At 36.6% G+C, this 20,310-nt stretch overlaps 1 protein-coding gene across 7 annotated transcripts in view; it reads right to left on the bottom strand.

Moving 5' to 3' along the window:
- Window positions 1-20,310, bottom strand: part of KLF12 (KLF transcription factor 12) — a 450,646-nt gene that overhangs the window by 307,888 nt on the left and 122,448 nt on the right. For all 7 annotated transcript variants that reach the window (XM_055245003.2, XM_055245008.2, XM_055245007.2 and 4 more), the window contains exon 2: window positions 1,790-1,853. In XM_055245003.2, coding sequence (XP_055100978.1) covers window positions 1,790-1,822 — 33 coding nt within the window. In that variant the 5' untranslated portion in view covers window positions 1,823-1,853. The remainder of the gene's footprint in view (window positions 1-1,789; window positions 1,854-20,310) is intronic.

Below are 20,310 nucleotides of genomic sequence, written 5' to 3'. Positions count from 1 at the left end.
TGCATTCCAACCTGGGTGACACAGCGAGACTTCATCTCAATGGGACAAACACATTAAATTAAATACTCACTGCTCCTTTCTCCTTAAAGACTTTTGAATTCAGGAATTATGAGCTATAAGGCACAATTGTTCAGAATGAATCACATATATTACAGTCAATCATAATATTTTCAGGGTTTATCCTCAGGGTAACTAGTAACACAATGACTCTTTTTGCCATCATCTTCATTTGTCATAATAAAAATTAGTTACAGAATAATGACACTGCCAAAATTTATAAACTTACAAAGCTAACACTGATCTTTTCAAATATAAAAATTTAATGACAACCGAACAAAAATATAAAGAAATACTATCTCAACATCATTTCTAACGGAAAGGGATAAATACATTTTGCATGATAGGTAGAGAACATTTCCATGTTTATATAGAGAAGAGAAAAGTAAATTTACTACCTTCGCCACTCTAGTCTTAAAGAATACATAAAATTTTTAACTTTACTGTATAAATGGAATTATCAATGGTATGCTGGAGCTAGCTCATCCCTGGCTCATGAGAGCCAATTGTTGAATCTCAAGGAATCTTGCAAGCCAGGTGGTAAAGCCTTGAAACCATCCATAATGGGAATAATTACACCACAGGAATTGATAAACACTACAATCAGGCCTCTCCTCTCCCCACCTTCTCCCAGAGAACCACTTTACTAACACACCACTGATCCACATGCAAATAAGTCCACAGTACAGTTAATCCTCACAAAGTGAATGCACCCACACAGGCAACACTGAGGTCATGAAAAAGAACACTACTGATACCTACAGAAGTCTCCCTTGAACCATATCTGAATCAATATCCCTCCACAGGTCTAAACACTTTACAAATACTAGAAAGGGGCAATTTTAGCAATGAGGATGGAAGAAGGCAATTTAAGTGAAAGATACAACTTGAAAATCACTTGTAAGTGGCTGTGAAGGTAGGCTGGCAGAAAAAGACATGGCAAGTTGTGCACTGATTTGGAAGCAGCAAGAGTAATATGGGAAGGAAAATATGAAATTGTATTGCTGAGCAGCTACATGAGGAATTATGAGGCACATGCTTCTGTATGAGACCTGTTCAGTGTAAAACCCTACTTATGAAATAGAGATGGTTTAACATATTGTAATTCTCTTAGTGTCACCTATGATTTTTACATTTTAACCAGTAGGAACTATAAGAAAATCTCAACTACCACAAATAAGGTAATACCCATCATTTGAGGACTGTTGAAATTCACAGCGCCACCCCCCGCCACACTTTAATTCATACTGTATTTGTAAGAAACCAAATATTAAAGTTTTCCATGATGATCCTACTTCTAAGAGAAAAGCAGAGACTTCAGGGTCATAGGACTGCGTTTGACAGCAATCATGCACCATATGGTATTAGAATTACGTTTGTAGAAAACTGATGTATATTAAACAAAATCTGGCTTCTTTTTTTGTACCAGTGATCAGTTGCATCAAGCAGTTTTCCATTTTTTAATATTCATCTGAAAGTTGATTCTTAAAATACCAGCTTAAGTTCTGGAAAAGAATTACAGCTAGACTTGCAGGAAAAAAATGAGGAGTTGCTTCCATATAATTTTTTAAGGGGCTAAAAAGAAAAATTACATTTTACACATAGATATGCACATGTAAGTACTGACCTCTGTCTCGTATTCACACAAGAAAGTACTCTAATGAGAATAAACTACACAAAAGTAATGCTCAAAGTAGCAATATTTTCAATGCAATTTTAACAACTAACCAACCTTTATTGTTTTTCTCTTCATATGGATATTCATTCATCCATTTGTTCTTAGAGTCACATTGATCCTGCAAGAAAAACACAAAGACAAATGATGAGAGAAAGTTCTACAACTTGATGTTATGGCTCCTTTGGGGAAAAAAATACATCTTAAATCTACAGTTCCTTAAGCTCGTGATCATAGAGCTGAGGAATATCTTTTCTTCAGCTATGTGTTGTTGGCTTGCTCTTCAGCAGCCATCAAAGGGCAAAATGCAATAGAGGAAAAAACACCAGCTATGACACTAAGACAAGATCCTGGGCACTATAATTAAGACCTAGACAAAACGAGGGAGGAAGGGAGGAGGAGAATAAAAAGAAAGGGATGCAACAGAGAGAGACAGCTGAGGAGAAAATGCCAAAAAAAAAAAAAAAGGTTTGTAAGTAAATTTCCTGCAAAAAAGAGAAGCCCCAAATACTCAAACTGGAACCCTTGGCTTCATTATTCTTAGCAACTGAGAGAATTTAAAGTAATGTCGTTTCATTGGGGAAATGATAATTTCTTTACAGTTGACACAAATGTGCAGAATAATGAACACAAATAAATTTGGTGGCTCCATGTCAGCCAATACCCAGGTAACTTTAAAAAAAAGATCTAAATTAATATATGTCCCTTCTTTTAAAAATTAAATATATATTAAATATTCATATGGTTTCTAAAAGGTCCAAAATCTCCAGGACCATTAGGATCTCACCAAATCATTAAATATTATTGGGTTGGGGAGCTCTGATTCTAATAGACCATTTGCCCTATTTGGGTATATCTTACAAGTCTTCCTATGTATTCTCTCTCAGCATTATGCTACTTGCTTCAGAATTTCCATTTCATGAGGCAAATTTTCTTTGGCATTCAGTTGAGCCAGCTTATTAGGCACAGTTGACTTTATTTTTCGTTTGGAATTACACTCAAGAGGGGACACACCCTGGAATTCTCAGCAGCGCCCATTCTGTGCCAATGTCTATGGGCTGTAGCACTGGGCCTGGTTTCCTGTGTATGTTTCCATACATTTGAAAAGAACTCACTCACTCATAAAGGCCTTAAATGAAATGCAGCAGAGTTCACAAGCTCCATGGGCTTGACCAGTGAAGGAAACTGGCCTTTAATTTTATTCCAGTTTTAAATATATATGTCTCTCTGGCTATAACAATGTCTCAAAACATGTCCCCTAATATGCACTACAGCTTTTACCAGACATGCTACTAAAAAGGGAATCCAGTATTTTAATATTATAGTGGCAGACTAAAAACATTCTCTTGAAATTCAGAGTATAATTCCTCTATTTAACATGATTAAACCATAACATGGTATCCTTTGAAATACTTAAAAAGTCACCTAAGACACAGTGTTCTCAAAGATGTTTTGTCCTTTCTAGTCTTCAAAATATATCTAATCCAATCAGTTCCAACTTCTTAGCAGAATGTTCAATCAAGGTACATCAAAACCTGGCTCATTATTTTTCACAGGATAGTTCTGTAATTTTTTTCACTTAATGTGCCACCGGTATTTTCTCATATAAGCTTAATAATGCTTAATCTAAAAATTCGTAATACTCCACTGAGGGAATATATCATTATTTACTTCTTAACTTTTGCCTTGTAATTTGTGACTTTTATTACGAATCACACATAAACACCCTTCCGTGTAAATCTGGTGTGCACCAGAGTCTCTGCTGGTCTGAATGATGCCTTTAAGCAAATGGAAAGGATGCCTCCTCTGGACAGACACAAAGAACCTCCAATCAGGAAGAGGGCAACGCCTGCAAGCAGAGCCCATTGCAAACTACAACCATCACTCCCCCATGTAACCTCATCCTACACTACCGCACTTAGCTGTACCAATTTATATTGCCACTAGGAGAAGACATAAGGATGAAACTGATCAGAGGTAAATTTTATAACCAAGGTAAAAGTTAGATAATATCAAGGTTCTTACGAACCCCTGCCTTAGTCCCAAATCTTACGGCATGGCTCTTTGTGGTTTGTCATACCACCTACATTTGCAACCTTCTACAACTTAAATTTATATTTCTGTAGGTTTTAAAGCAGGGAAGGGCCTGATACAAAACTAGTTTTTGCTTTCCATCCAATTGAGCCTCCCAAGAGAGTGTTGAAGATTCATCTCTTGCCTTTCAGCCCCTCATACTTTAAGTAGCACAGATGAAGGTAAGAGATGAGGACACAGATTAGAGTTGAGAAGACCTGTCTGTCCCTAGTCTCACCTCTATCATCTTCTGGCTGTGTGAACTTAAGCAACTTATTCAACCTCTTTGATGCCCAGTTTTCTTCTCCAAGAAGCAAGGATAATAATAATAATAATAATAACAATAATAATAATACCTGCTTTATCTACCTTGCCTAGTCTAATTGCAGTAATGTTTATACAGCAATCTGTAAAATGTTAAATGTCATACATGTAAGAATTACCACTTTTTAATCAACAGCCTAGATATCGAATAGGAAATAAAAAAGATTTCTCTAAATGGAGGCCACATGATAGAACAGATGCATCTCTAATTTTATTCATGCTAAGGGGCCTTTAGTTTTTCCCCCCAAATCCCTATCAAAAGCAAGCCATGATATAAAATAGGAAAATGGCACATTTCCAATAACAGTTAATAGCGCATCAATTTCTGAATTAAATTTACTTAGCTCTGCCAAATAGGTTTCTGAAATTACCCAGTAAATCTTCCCAAAGCACAGAAGTTTTAAAGGCCAGTGGCCTCATCAAAATGCTCATGACGCATGGTTTTGGTCCTCATTTTCCTGGCTTCAAAAATGTTTCTCAATTGTCATTAGGTGAAGAAATGCAAAGGATTGGTCACTTATTTCAACATGAAAAACATGAAAATGGCAAGGAATAAAATATTACACGTTTGAAAGTATTTTAGGATTACTTTTAAACCAAAATATTGCTGCCTGGAACCATGGGTAAATACTCATGGTTTTAGAGGAGAGACTGGAGAAATTCCAGTTACACCTGTTTCTCTTTAGTAGCTGCAAGCAATAGAGAATGATTTTTAAATTCTTTCCCTTCTCTTTTTCTGTCTTGAAATTTCCACATATGATCACTCAAGTTCCTTTATAACTCAAAGACAGTACACCCTGGACAACAGAAGTGACCTTGGCCATAATGAAAGTGAATGCTATCCACTTTAACAAACAAGCAGTTACTCTGTCATAATTACCTCAGAGTACAGGCATTATATTATACTACAGTACCAGATTGCTTGCTCTTCGTCACATCTTAAATGATCTATTATGTTCTCAGTCTTTAAAGGTTAGTGTTTAATACATTTTAAATGTATTAAAATAGACCCATAAGTATACTTGTTGCTAGATCCTCTGAGAATCCCTTTATGTATCTTTAAATAGAGACAGAGAAACACACTAGACATCTAGACATCTAACTAGCCAGGGATTCTACTCTCTGCCCAAAGGTAATTTAGCTGTTCTGTTTTGAGTAAATTGAATGGTGGTGCTGATATAGTAATCTTATTTGGAACTCTGTCTTCCAGATTCAAGTTTACAAATCATTGCTTCATTAGTTATGATCTTGTGTTTTCCAGCACCGATTTTAAAAATCAACTAATACAGGTTTATATACATATTCAATTCAGTTACTGTAATTTTTAAAGCCAACTGGGGAAGTTGACAGGCAGGCTTTGTGCATGTCAGTCTGGGATGTTATGTAACAGGTCCAAGTTTGCCTTGCTCTGCGCATCAAGGTTTCTACCACATAAGTTGCTTTTTTTCTACTTAAAGCTATTTCTGTTTCATCTGTCACAGCGAGTTATCTTGGGAACTAAAAATATTTGAAGGTTAATCTAAATATTTCTGGAGATAAATGCAAATCTAAGTGCTACGTTTTCATAGCTATTTTGACTAAAAATGAAAAGTAGCTAAAGACACAAAGAAGAATGCTTGTTGCTAGGTGACAGGTGACACCTACTGTATCTCTTCTGAACTTGTACAGCATGACACATCTTACTACCAAGAAGAGGCACTTGGATTTCCACTGGACACACATAATTCTCTACAGAGAAGCAAACTAGAGTTTTTTAATACAGGACACAGTTAGCAAATCGTGGCTATAGGAAAAGAGATGCCTCTCACAATAGGAGAGAATAGTACTTCACTTTCCATTTCAGGTACACATTTTCAAGTAAAGTCTACACATGAAATACATTTAACTTTCACAATTCATGATTAAGCATTAAAAAGTGATAACAGACATCACTTCAAATAGGGTAGATGGAGTCCATAAAGAAAGCATTATTCTCCTATGAGTAATCCAATGCTCACTAAATTTAGTAACACAGGGCCATCATAGTAAAGATCTCAAAAGTTAAAAAAAGAAAGCACAAAAAGCTTCTAAGATTTCCTGGACATATTTTATAATTACACACCTACTTCCTAGCATATATCCCTTCCTTCAGACAAAAACCCAGGCACAGGCCGGGCACGGTGGCTCACGCCTGTAATCCTAGCACTTTGGGAGGCCCAGGTGGGTGGATCACGAGGTCAGGAGATCAAGACCATCCTGGCGAACACGGTGAAACCGTCTCTACTAAAACTACAAAAAAAAAAAATTAGCCGGGCGTGGTGGCAGGCACCTGTAGTCCCAGCTATTCTGGAGGCTGAGGCAGGAGAATGGCGTGAACCTGGCAGGCGGAGCTTGCAGTGAGCCGAGATCGCTCCACTGCACTCCAGCCTGGGCAACAGAGGGAGACTCCATCTCAAAACAACAAAAACAAAAACGAAAACCCCAGGCACAAAGTTCCACCCTCTCTCCTTTGACTCATCAGGCAATCCAGGTGACAACACGGAAGTTTCAGGAACTCCATCATATCCAGCATGTCAGGATCTCACATGAACGAATGGCATATTCCACTCCATGTGAGAAAGGCTGTGATGCCATCATGGAAAAGATCTAGCTCTGAAAGCCAGAAAGAAGGAACATCAGCCTTAACACTTGGGAGTAATGTGACCTGGGGTAAGTTGTTTCCATTTTACATGCTCCTTTTGCTCCTTGTTAAACTAGTATAAGCCCTCCTCCCCACTTTTTTTTTTTTAAAGCTAAGAATATTAAAAAAGAGAATGTGTGTACCAGAATGTCTGGTGTATAATGGGTATTCAAGAAATGTCACTCCTATTTCTACCCCCTACATTTATAATCAAGTGCCCAAACTCCTTTTCCACTTCAGCTTTCCTGAAAACTAAGAAAAGCTGTGTCCGACACCTGATACAAAGTTATACTTCCTCAATATCACCTTCAACCATACTTGCTTATATGAAGGTCCTGGGATCCACAGAAAATGGAATCTCCACTCTAGGATCTCAGAGTACAGTGTTCATAATTCCTCCATTAAGAAAATTCAAAGATGCAATAGCCAATGGAAATAGGAGAAAGAGATTTCAGAGGTCAATAATAACCCATATTCAATAAAGATCCCCTTGGAATTCTGTTCGTTGCATAAGTCGACTTAAAATACTTCATTTATAAAACTGTCCCCCATTTCCAGTTTTATGTTTCCTTGAAATTATGCTTCCACCCAAGGATTCTTCACTACTTAAAATAGCAGATACTACTACAGAAAGTAAAATTTAATAATTAAGGTCCCACTTGGAGTAAGGTATGCCCCAAAACTTGAGCAGTCACTTAAGAACAAAGCTCACTGAATAAACAGCCCATTTTCAGAAGGAGAAGGTAAAGCAAAAGCACACTGACATGGAAATTACTCTTTTAATCTGTTTTCGGCTTCCGTTTCATTACACCCCATCATTCTGTGCACCCAGAGAACAAATAAGTCTTTAAAAGAAAGTAACTATAGCAAATGAATTAAGCATTTCTTTTACATATATTGTACTCAATATAATGGTTTGAAAAGTAATTTATGCCATGCTCAGATTCAAATGTAATTGACATTTTATCAGGATTGCATAGTCAAAAATCTGATTTGTACTGCAAAGGATTGACAAGATGATTAAATTTTGTCTTTGTATGTCTAATTTATGTGATTTAAATTGTAACAAAATATAAACATGTGCCATTTGGACGTGCACGTAAGTACCATAAGTACTACCACATGTAGTACTGCATTCTGCCAAAAGTAACTTGGCCACACACACATTTGCATTGCCAGATGAAGAACACTCACATCTTTCTCTTAATCCCATCTATCAGGAGGCATTTTTAACCATCATGCTGAAGATGTTAAAATCTTTGGGGTTTTGAGAGGCTGGTGGAAGGAAGGGAAGAATAGGGTGCCCATTTACCCAGTAATCTCCAGCACTACTTGTAAAATGTAGCTGTGTGATGTATACATAGAATGCCAAATTAAAAATATTGAAAGCAACTGAAAATAAAATCAAACACATATTTGGTACCAATTACAAATGCATAGTTCACACGGCCTAAGAATTTCTCTACTACTTCACTTCAATGGGTGTTGTTGGAACACAGCTAGGTACAGGACATTATGGGGTAAATAGTTAAAAGTTTTAGATACTAGAGATCTATGATACAATCAAGAAAAAATAAGTTGCTTTGCTCAGTATGCAGTATACATATTTGGCTTTCCTATTAATTGTTGCCTGTATGCTTAGGCTGCCAATGCTAAGCAAGATAAATCCTATTCAAATGCATAGTAAACAGTTTGCTTAGTGAATAAATTTATTTTCTAGCCCATCACAACAATAGTTGATTAAAATATGTTGCTCTTATCCACACTTTTAAATTAATTCATGTGAAATAAAACAAATATTTATTAAATTGTGGGGAAAACATTCCATCAAACTGTGAAACTTGAGTAGAAAAACAAATGGTACATGCTTAATTATGGTTGACATTTAAATGAAATTTGCATTCTCAAAATACTTTGTGATAATTAGAAAATATTAGAAGACAAAGTATTTTAGGAAACTTTATGTTCAATCTCTTTGCAAATCTGAGCCCAAGGAACTTTTAACAAGGGTAGATTTTATAATATAATTTGAAAGATCAATCAAAGGACTGAATAGATTTGTTTTACTGGCATGTTGACATAGTGATCCAAAAATGAGACACTTTATTTGATATTTTTAATGATTATCTTACAGGTTGCTGAGTGCCTTACTGAACAATAGCTCTGAATGGCTGAATTCATCAATCTAAGTTTGTGTATTTAGATATCATCTACGTATCTCAGAATCTGCTCAACACACAGCTAGCTGTCATAATACACAATCAATTAGTATTTCTCAACAAGCAAATTCGTAGACTGTCAAAGGGATTGCTTAACCATATGCTTCTCTCATTACTACATAATCCCAGAAAATAAAAATAACATTTGTTGAGAATGACAAATTATTTTCTTATTTACTTTATTTTTATTTATGTTTTTGAGACAGGGTCTCACTCTGTCATCCAGACTACAGTGCAGTAGCACCATCATGGCTCACTGCAGCCTCGACCACCCCAGACTCAGGTGATCCTCCTGCCTCAGCCTCTTGAGTAGCTGGGACTACAGGCTCATGCCACCACATTCAGCTAATGTTTTGTAGAGACGGAGTTCTGCCATGTTGCTTAGGCTGGTCTCAAATTCCCGGGCTCAAGCGACATTCTTGTCTCAGGCTCCCAAAGTGCTGGGATTACAGGCATGAGCCACTGTACCTGGTCTGACTCTTATTTATAAGAATCAAAAACAACTCCTTTAAAAATGGAAAAATACTAAAATTGAAGAAGGTCAACTCAATTATATTCTAGCAACTGCTAGCAGGTAATAAAAGTCACTGATTTATAATAGTGATGCACATTACATGGCAAACACATTCTGTTATCAATTCACACATGAATTGCCTATATGCAAAGAACTGAGAACATCAATAATAATACTCCATGGAACCTGACACACAGAAGCTCACAGTCAACAAAGGTGGGCTTAATATGGATAAGTGACATAATTACAACACTAATATCTACCATCTCTTGAATGTTTTACCATATGGTTAACAATGACTAGGTAATTTTACATATACTATTTAACTGAATTCATGGAAGAACCATAATTATTCCAGGCAAGTTGAACTGATGTCCACATTTTATAATGAAAGTGATTAAAGTTAATATTCTGTAATTCAGATCAAGATGCCATCCTTAGTAACATCATAGGAGCTCTGGTGAAAGAACAGAGTATAGTGGGAAGTGGAAGGAAATCAGAGAAGTTTCACAGAAGTGCTTACACAAAGCTGAGTCTTGAAAAATGGGGAAGACAAGACATTTCAGGGAAAAGAGATGGATTGGGTAGTAGATTTAAGTCTGAATTTGAGAATCATACACGTATGTGAAAATATGCATAACTTACAAAGAATATATGTGTCTATTAGAGTGAGTATCCCATGAGTTAACATATTAGTCAGCCTATCCAACTGAAAGAGGGACTCTAATGTGGAAAAGAAGCCTGTGATATGAAAGGGGGATTCATTTCAAGGAAATAATAAAAGCAATTCTGAAAGTTTAACGTCCTGTGTCTCAGGTGTGTATTTGTCTTACAATGCAAAGGGATTTATTAGGTATGCTAAATCAGGACCACTAAAATATAATTTCAAGAATTCCATGAAAAAATGATTAAGAATTATGTCATGTTCCACACGATTCTTGATATTTCTGACATTGCTGGCCAAAGATCAAATACTGCACAGTATTTATTATTAAAATATGAATCAATGAAAATCTGCTTACAGATGGTGTTTCTGCACATGTACACATACACAGCTAAGCTTTACTGAAAAAACAGACAGAAGATAAAATCCTGAAGAATAAGTTATGTAAGTTTCAGAAATACTCCAAAAAATTAAATAATTTTGAAAAATATTGTAGCAGCCAAGGAATGTCAATGGCATTTTGAAAAGTAATCCCAAAACAAAAACTGCCCCACTGCAGGCTTAAAAACCTATTTGGAGACACACACAAAACTAATACGTTCACAAGTGAAATGACATGATCAAATAATTATTGAGAGTAAGCAGGTTAAGGGCTCACAGGTATCCCCCAGTAAGAATAGGGAATGTATTTTTATATTTTAATTTAAATACAGTATCATTCAAAAAAACACCAGATTTTTAAAAAAAATCCTTTCAGTTCTCTAACTTTATTCCCAAAGGTGGCTAAACACATCTTGGGAGATACAGGAAAGGAAAGCCACTAGCCAACAAACTGAATTAAAATTGTTCAGGGTGGAATGGTATCAAATCCCAGTAGTAAAAGTAGTAGTGGTGACAGCAGTCCTGGCATCAGCAAATATTTAATATGAATTTACTATGTGCTAGCAACTGTTCTAACTACTCCATTGTCTATTAACTTGCATTAATCCTTACAACCTTGTGAAGCAGGTGGAATTATTAGTCTCATTTTACAGATGTGGAAACACAGAGAAGTAACTTGCCTAACAAGCAGCAAAGGCAGAATTTTGAAACCTGTAGTTTGGCTCCAGTCTTCATGATTTTAAGTACTATAACTTAAATGATGATTCTTATAAATAATCTTGGTATAACCTCATCATGCAATGCACAGCAGTGTGGTATCTTTATTTGTGGAAAATATGCAGAAAGCCAAGAGCAACAAGAGAGTTTTGGTGTTTTCCCCTCAACCAGTTTAAAATAAGGTATTTCTGAACTAATGACATAAACTCAGATGCTTTTCCAATGAAGGAAAAGAAAACTATATTCCAAATCTGAGATTATTTGAAATCACGCCCAATATTACAATACAGCCAGTATTTTAAGTTTCTCCACTAATTAGAAATTAATCCATTCCTTAAATCATTTTAAGGTTTGGGGGATTTTCAAAGATTTTAAAATTTGTCTGTAAAGTCTCCTACATGAAACTTAGGATTAATGAATGAAAATTCTCTTTCTCCTTTTCTCACCAGTGATACTCAAACCTGTGCAGACAAAAAAAAAAGGAATTTAACTTTCACTTTACAAATAAACTGCATTCTTTGATGTCTTTAAAATAAAAGTCAATTCTGAAAATACATTTCAAAAAAGTATTTCTAATCTGTGCTTGAGGCTGTTACCCTAAACAGCTATAAATTACATAATTTGAAAAAGTAATTTATGCATAGTTTTGGCAAAATATTTCCCTCAACTCTTAGATTCTTTGCTGATTCTGAAGGTACTGCTATGAACATAATATTAAACAATCTCAATAAGGTAACCAAATAATAAAGAGCCTACATCTCATTTTAAAAGCTAAGCAAATAAACTTCAATGCTGTCAAATAGTTAACTTCCTAAAATGTATTGAAATACAGAAAAATAAATAAAGAAATATAAAGGAACTATAAAATCTCTATAATCATATGTACTAATTCTCCTTTACATAATTATACATAAATAAATATCCCTATCAGTGAGGATTCAAAGGTGAAAAAAGACATCGTATAACATATATTTCAAAATTTAAAAAGGCTGGCAGCGGTATGCTGCACTTTGGGAAAGCACCAATACATCAAATCTGTGAACAGTAGGCACCAGGTGTGTGGTTTGACACAGCTCATCTCTCCATGAAGCCAGGATGCAGGATTAAAATAACTGCATTTCAGTTCAGGAAAACCAAGTAGATGACAACTTACTAGAAATCAAGAATAGAGCTATGAAGTATACACATGACTGTTCAACTTTAACATGAAAAGCGCACCCATATAGCATCTAAATGAATACAAGAGCCACACAAAGGGCATGGCACATACTATTTGGAGATCTTTGTAAATGGCAATCTTTGTCCAAAACATACAAATTTCCTTCATCACAGAAGGCTGCTGGTTGCTAACCTCTATAATGGTGTTTTTGTATTTACCCATAAGCTTCTAATTACAACATGCTTCAGTCTTCAGCCTCATAAAATGCTTTATACTACATACTACTACTTCAAGTATTCTTTTTAAAGGCTTTTGATCTGGCTCAGGGTGTTTCCCTTCCCCTCACCACACCTGGGTTCTCATTCTATGCTCTCCTCCAGCATAGAAGTCACCTCTCCTGCCTTAAAAATATTCAGATGTTTACTACACAACACTGTACTTTTGGCTAGTTCTACTGCTTCATGTAGTTGCAGAACAATTTCTGTCATTCCTCAGACATTTAATCACAACCTATTAACCATTTTATCCACTCCCTCTCCGCCATGGCCTCTTTGATCGCTGATGTCTATTTGGCATTATAGACAACCTGCACCTGGAAAATTCTCATCCATGTTTCAGTGACTTCTCTGATTCTTACCTCTGTTCTCTCTAACCATTACCATCAGATGTCTTTTGAAGATTCTCTCTCCCTACAGAGGTATCTTCCAAGAGCCTCCCTAACTTTAAGACGTGCTTTCTCTCTGTGTTTGATCTCCTAGAAGTTCATCTCTTAGAGTGTCAATTACCACCACCCCAGGTAACTCCCAAATGAAAAATTTCCCACTTAAATCTCTACTTTTTGTCCACATATATATATATCACTGAACAAATCAAAATACATTTATCATCTTATTGTATGTCTGGAATTACGACAGCCATGGAGATTTACAGCCAAGACTGTCCCCCTATACATGATGGCTTACCATCTAGGGAAGGAGACAGCAGCACTTCCAAGAACTCAAAACTGAAGTCATTATTCTTCCCTCAATGAACTGCTTTCCCATTTCAGTCAGAAGTCATCAACATCCAATTGCTTCAACCTCATCTTTGAGTCAATGTTAACACCCTTTTCTACCATTGTATAACAAAAATCCATCCTTCTCTCCAAAGACTCTTTAGATTGACTTTTGCAATTTTCCATTGCCACCTCATCTCCTTTAGGCCCTCATTTAACAAGTCTGAACGATTGCTCATCTCTAGTCTCTGCTCTTTCCAATGCACATGACAAACATACCTGGCTAATGTTTAAGATATTTCATCATGATAATCCCAGTCTCAAGAATTTACATTATTTTTTTCCAGTATGTCTCAATTTACATTTACTGTCACAGCCCTTCTGAAGAGGAAGGGGAGTTTCCTCCTCTTCCCCTGGGAGGGGTTTCATCTCTGCCTGCAGCCAGATCTCTCCTGCATTATCATCTCCTCACGTAGACACAAACAAGTACTGAATAAAATCAACACAGCCAACTTTTTTTTAATTAACCTTAGAATTTGTAAATAGAACTGCCTTTAAAAATCTACTGTAGGCATCACATTTTGTGGTGAAATACTGAAAGCTTTACCCACTGAAATCAGAAAAAGACAAGGATATTTTTCTTTTTTCTTTTTTTTTTTTTTTTTTTTTGAGACAGAGTCTCGCTGTCTCCCAGGCTGGAGTGCATTGGCGCGATCTCGGCTCACTGCAAGCTCCGCCCCCCGGGTTCACGTCATTCTCCTGCCTCAGCCTCCTGAGTAGCTGGGACCACAGGCGCCCGCCACCACGCCCGGCTAATTTTTTTTTTGTATTTTTAGTAGAGACGGGGTTTCACCGTGTTCGCCAGGATGGTCCCGATCTCCTGACCTCGTGATCCGCCCGCCTCGGCCTCCCAATGTGCTGGGATTACAGGCGTGAGCCACCGTGCCCGGCCAAGACAAGGGTATTTTTCATCACCCCAATACAGCTAATGTTGGAGGTTCTAGCAAGTACAATAAAGCCTAGGTATAAAGATATAAAATAAACATTTTTTAAAACAAAATTGTTATTATTCATGGAAAACATAATTCTGTAGCAGAAAATATGAATAGTCACAATATTAGAAATAACATGAATTTAGTATCATCACTGATTTTTGTATGCAGACATACACAAATCAATATACCCAAACAAAAATCATTTATACCTGGAAATGTAAAAAATAATGAAATGCTATACAACGAGAACAAACAACTGGTACGTGGAAAAAAAAAAAAAAAAACGCAATGTGAAATAAAATTAAACCAGTTACAGAAGTGCACACAATTTGAGTCCATTCAAAAGACTCAAAAACAGTTAACATTAATTGATATGAAATCAAAGTAACAGTTACATTGAGAGAGTGACAATGACCAGTTGGAAAGGGATATAAGGGGCAGACTTTGGGGATGGTAATGTTTTAATATTTTATCTGGGTGGTAGTTACATGGATGTGTTCAATTCTGAACATTTACTGAGGCATATACTTACGATTTATATAATTTTTGCACTTTTTATTTCACTAAAACAAAAACTTTCCTGTAAGATAAATTTTGATCAGACCAATTCCTAATTTTGCGTATTGCCCAAATTATAGAGTGATGTCCAGTATATGCAAGAGTCACTCCAAGATCAGCTACCACCAAGGACCAATCAGTTTATAAGAGAGGGTACGTGAGCCACTCCTGTTTGGAGGAGGCCAAGCAACTGGAAACACATCTGGTATTCCATCCATCTCATAAAGTCCTTTACACCAGCAACAGTTTTTAATGCAAACAAGTTATACAATGCATTTTGTTTGGGGTTTCTGTTGTTCTTTGCAATATGATGAATTCTTATGGCTGACCACTAAACATTATTTGATTCGCTAATGAAGATTCACACCAAATTAGATGGAGAAAACAATTTGGTCATTTTTCCTTAATTAAACTGCAATACTACCATTAACTACTGTATGTGCCAACTGGCAAGTTAGTTAAACTTTCCGGGTCTCAGCATCCTCATTTATGAAATTAAGGGGTTGAAGATCTTTGAGTCTCCTTTCATTAACAAAGTTGTGGATCCTATAAATCCTACATTTTGTACATGCACAGGTATGCAAGACATCTGTAATGAGCTGGAATAAATTAATATTGTTAACAGAACTTGAGTTCTGACTCTGCATTGATGAATTCATAAAATTTAACGAATCTTCTCATTCCCAGTAGCTCCCAACCTGCTTCAGGCAGGAATAAAATCGATAACTTACGTCCATTGTAACCAGCACTCCTCTTCTATTTACTAGATACCACTCTGAAAGGAGATTCTTAGGAGATACAAATGAGGACCATGGAGTGAAATATTTTCACTATTTTCCAGCTGAGCCTGTGAATGCAACAGTAGCTGAAGGATTCTCCAAAGCTGGCAGAGGATGGATTTGTGGCCTTGAGGAATTCTGATGGTGAGTAGAGAAGATTTCTTTTCCAAGCACAGTTCAATAAAGCACTGCATTGTAACAGTTTATCTGCGACTGTAAATAATCTGTTTCCCTACTGTTTTACTACAGCCACGTGGAATGCTCAGGAATCTATCTGTCACTATCTTGAAAATTTTAAAGGAGTATATTACTTACAATAGTATTTCAGCAGTAAAAATGCAATTCATAAATCAGGTTATGTGTCAGGCAGTGTGGTTAAATACTTTATACACATTATGTTAAGTAATCTTCATGGTAATCTTGTGAAGAAAGGATAGTAACCTCCACTTACAAGTGAAGACAGCTCAACAGCTATTCAACCAAATAGCTGGAATTTGAACCCATTTTGTCAGATCCCAAAGTCCATACTCTTTTCCTCATGCCATTTTGCCTCTTCCTGAAGCTTCTGGTCTGTGAGCTAGATGGAAGTGCTATGCCAGATTGTTATGTAGGCAGCAGTCAGAATGGGTTTTGTGGGAACAAGAGGGAAGGAGAGAAACGTGGTAATTTTTGAAGAACTCCAGAAACAGCACACTTCCAAATGACTTGATTTGCTGGTGTGTATGGTCTTATAAGTACAGTCAATAAATGTATACAGTTAAATATGGCCAGATCTCAGAAGTGCTACATGAATTGTCACTGCAGCATTTACTTTGTGGATCCAAGCAGACACTGAAGGGTCTGATGCTCTCATTCTCAAGTTTTAACCAGGAGCCACTGGCAGACTGAGTCTAGCTACCATTTGGGAAGCATTTCTCCACGAGTAGTCTGTGACTGAAGGAGTTTAAATTAAACAAACTATAATGAAGATCTTGTTTGCCAGTGTATTTTGCTTTTATTTACTTTTATTTTTATTTTGAGACAGGGTCTCACTCTGTCACCCAGGCTGGAGTACAGTGGTGAGATCTCAGCTCACTGCAACCTCCACCTCCTGGGCTCAAGCAAGCCTCCTACTTGAGCCTCCCAAGTAGCTAGGACTACAGGCATGCACCACCACACCTGGCTGATTTTTTGGTAGAGACTGGGTTTTGCCATATGGCCCAGGCTGGTCTCAAACTCCTGACCTCAGGTGATCCACCCTCTTCCACCTCCCAAAGCGCCAGGATTACAGGCAAGCACCACCATGCCCAGATGTTTTAATGTAGGTTTTGTCAAAGACATTATGCAAGAACACCACCCTACACACATACCCCAAAAGTCCCAGGGGCCTCAGAAGTTACTGGAAAGCAACTCCCCCACCTATTTTGGTAAGACCACGAACAATAATTGCAGAGTTCAGAAGCAATAATGTTTCCTTAAATGACTATTCCCCTCCTGATGCTGGATGAGATGTGGCATGCTACGCCCTACATTCAACACCCAGCTTTTCTGTTTCCAAGTTATGGCCTAGCCATAATTTCTCTAAAATCCAGTTTTTTCACATCCACAAATGGCTTAATGCCTACTTTGCATCATTTTGTCATATTTGGAGAATCTAAAACATGTAATTTGTAGAAGGCGTTTGTAGTTATTATTCTTTCTTATTGATAAGTACTGTTTTGGTTTTTAAAACACAGAACTAATCAATACTACTAGACCTTAGAAGCTGCTCGTGTCTAACAAAATCAAAAAAAGCTGCATGAACCTCTCTGGGTATTCTATAATCTTAAATTATGCTAATTTAAGAAAGCAGAAATTTAGTTAATAAATACAACCAGACTTCTAGAAACATGCATTAATGTCACAGTATCCTTTTACAGAGAGGCAACAAAAGACTGGTTCATGGTTTTTCAAAGTAGTATCACCCAAATAAACTAAAACATACAAAGGAAAAGATCATTCTGAAAATCCATCATCCAGCACTCCTACTTATGTAGATTTTTTGGCTTTAGGTTTAAAAATTTAATCTATTTCAGAATTAGACTTTGATTTTCAGTAACTTCTACTCTCTCCTTTTTATTGCCTCTTTAATATCAGTGATCTTATTCCCTTAATTATTAGGAAATCTATACCTTGATCCTTCACTATGAACTTTAATCATTCATTCACTAAATCAATAAATACTTAAACTCCTTCCTCCCCTTTCCGACTAAATCCCTAGTGTAGTTAAAAATAAAGGAGGACTCTAGATTTCAGAAAACACACGTCAGAGAAAAAAAAAAAAGCCATGGAATTATGAATTGGAACGGTATAAAATTTCTGTTCACAGTACTGCAGAGGCAAAACACTAGAACTGCTAGTGGTGACTTCACTGACCACCAGGCCCATGTGTCCACAGAGCATCTACATGTAGCTAGTGCAATTTAAGTTGTCCTACAAGTGTGCCATACAAAAATAACTTTAAAAAGTTCACTAATCATTTACTAATCATTTTCTATTGCTACACGTTGAAATGATAGTATTTTGGATATACAGTCGGCCCTCTTTCTCTGTGGGTTCTGCATCCATGGACTCAATTAACTGCAGATCAAAAATATTCGAGAAAAAAAGAATTCCACAAAGATCCAAAAAAGCAAAACTCGAATTTGCCGCAGACTAAGTACTACATTAAATCCATGTGAATGAAATGATGTGTGGGCATTGTGTTGTGAATTTTAAGTAACCTAGAGAATGTAAAGTGTATGGGAGGATACACATAGGTTATATACAAACAATATGTCATTTTCTATCAGGGATTTGAGCATCTGTGGATTTTGGCATCAAAAGAGTGTCTTGTCTCCCATGAATACCAAGGGACAAGCAGTACTGGGTTAAATAAGTATTAATATATCATTTTAAATTTCAACTATGTCTTTTCACTATGGTGATTAGGAACTCTAAAATTCCTGAAGCTGATTCAGTTATGTTTCTATTGAACAGTACTGGTCAAGGTTCCACATTTCAAACCCTTGTACGACACACTGGGAATTTTCCTGGCCTTTAACTGTATTTTATATAGACCTTAAAACGTCCACTAAACTTCCCAAAGACATGTTTTCTTGTTTAATCTAGCATTTAATGCATCTGGATGTAGATCTATCACATGTACTGTTAATTTAGCACAATCTTCAGCCCCTTGGAGAGCTACAATTGTGCAGAATGTATTTGATGCTTGTTGGTACCTAATTTTTATCTCACCAGATTATCAACCTTTAGTTCTTAGAAAATTCTAGAGTGATCCCAAAAGTGTTGGATGTGTCTTCCAAAGCACAGTCATTCGTGCACAGCCATGTCTGAATGGAAGTGTCAAGAGCTTTTCATAATCCTCATAGACTATTAAAACGAAAAGAGTCCCAGAGGACCAGAAATATAACCCAATATCTATTCCTGAGTACACTGTTTCATGTCCTGAAGCAGGGCTGTTTTTTTAAATTGATAAAATCAAATGTTACCTATTTTATATCACATACCTGCTACACTGCTGATGGGAAATGCATCTGACAATATACATGATTAAAATGAGCACAACTAAGTACATTATGTTACAGTATCATCTGGAAACTCAGGCCCAGACATCCTCCAAAATTCTTAAATGTCAAGCCTCTGACAACATTTTCATTCATTCTGTTATCTTACTGTTGCTTCTAGTTGTTTTTTCCTTAAGCATTCTTCTGAGTAAACACACTTGCTTAGCAGTTCATAATTTTCATAACATGTAAAAGTGCTGAAAGAAATCACTGTACACTTAAGCTATTTTGCAGTACTTCAGTTCCTTTACAACTAGCACTACTTAAAAAACAATCACATATTATATCTAACCACTCATCATTTTTTTCATGGAGTTATACATAAAGACAGTGTTTTCAAACATATGATCTCTACTAACTATCCCTGCCCTACTTTGATAGAGCCCGTTATGGGTGAGCATATTGCCAAACTGGACCATTTTTATGAGGAAACATAAGCAGCTAATTCAAATCTGTGACATCAGAAAGAATACCTGCCTGGTAAAGAACATGTAGATTTCTTTCTTCTATGTCTGTGGAAGGCCTTTAAGAGTTGGCAGTCTTCCACAGCTGCGTACGAACACAAGAAAGGCCCCCATGGGAACGGATTCCCTGAACCCCTAACCTTGGGACATCCTGGGGAATGCCAGGCTGTGCCTGAAGTTACCAAAAGGCTAACTGGGCATCCTCCCAACTTTATTCCCAACATTCTCCAAGCGTCAGAGAAAATCACTATCTCAGCATACCTATAACAACCCACAGCACTTGAATTTACTTATGCAGCTACAAGTCTAAATGCTAAAAAGAGCCAGGGTTGAGACCGAGGTGGCTAGCCAGACAGAGTAAGGCTGAAAGTGGCAGGGACAAGAAATGCACTCTCTGGAGAGAACCACTGCTACTCCACTCCTGACAAATTTGCCCTACAGTTATATTCAAATGACATGCATAATCTGTTTCTAAAATTTGCTAATTTTAAAAT

The sequence above is a fragment of the Symphalangus syndactylus genome, chromosome 15, assembly GCF_028878055.3.
Source record: "Symphalangus syndactylus isolate Jambi chromosome 15, NHGRI_mSymSyn1-v2.1_pri, whole genome shotgun sequence".
NCBI lineage: Eukaryota > Metazoa > Chordata > Mammalia > Primates > Hylobatidae > Symphalangus > Symphalangus syndactylus.
Note: the sequence above shows the minus strand (reverse complement) of the source record. Positions and strands in the feature narration are given on the sequence as shown.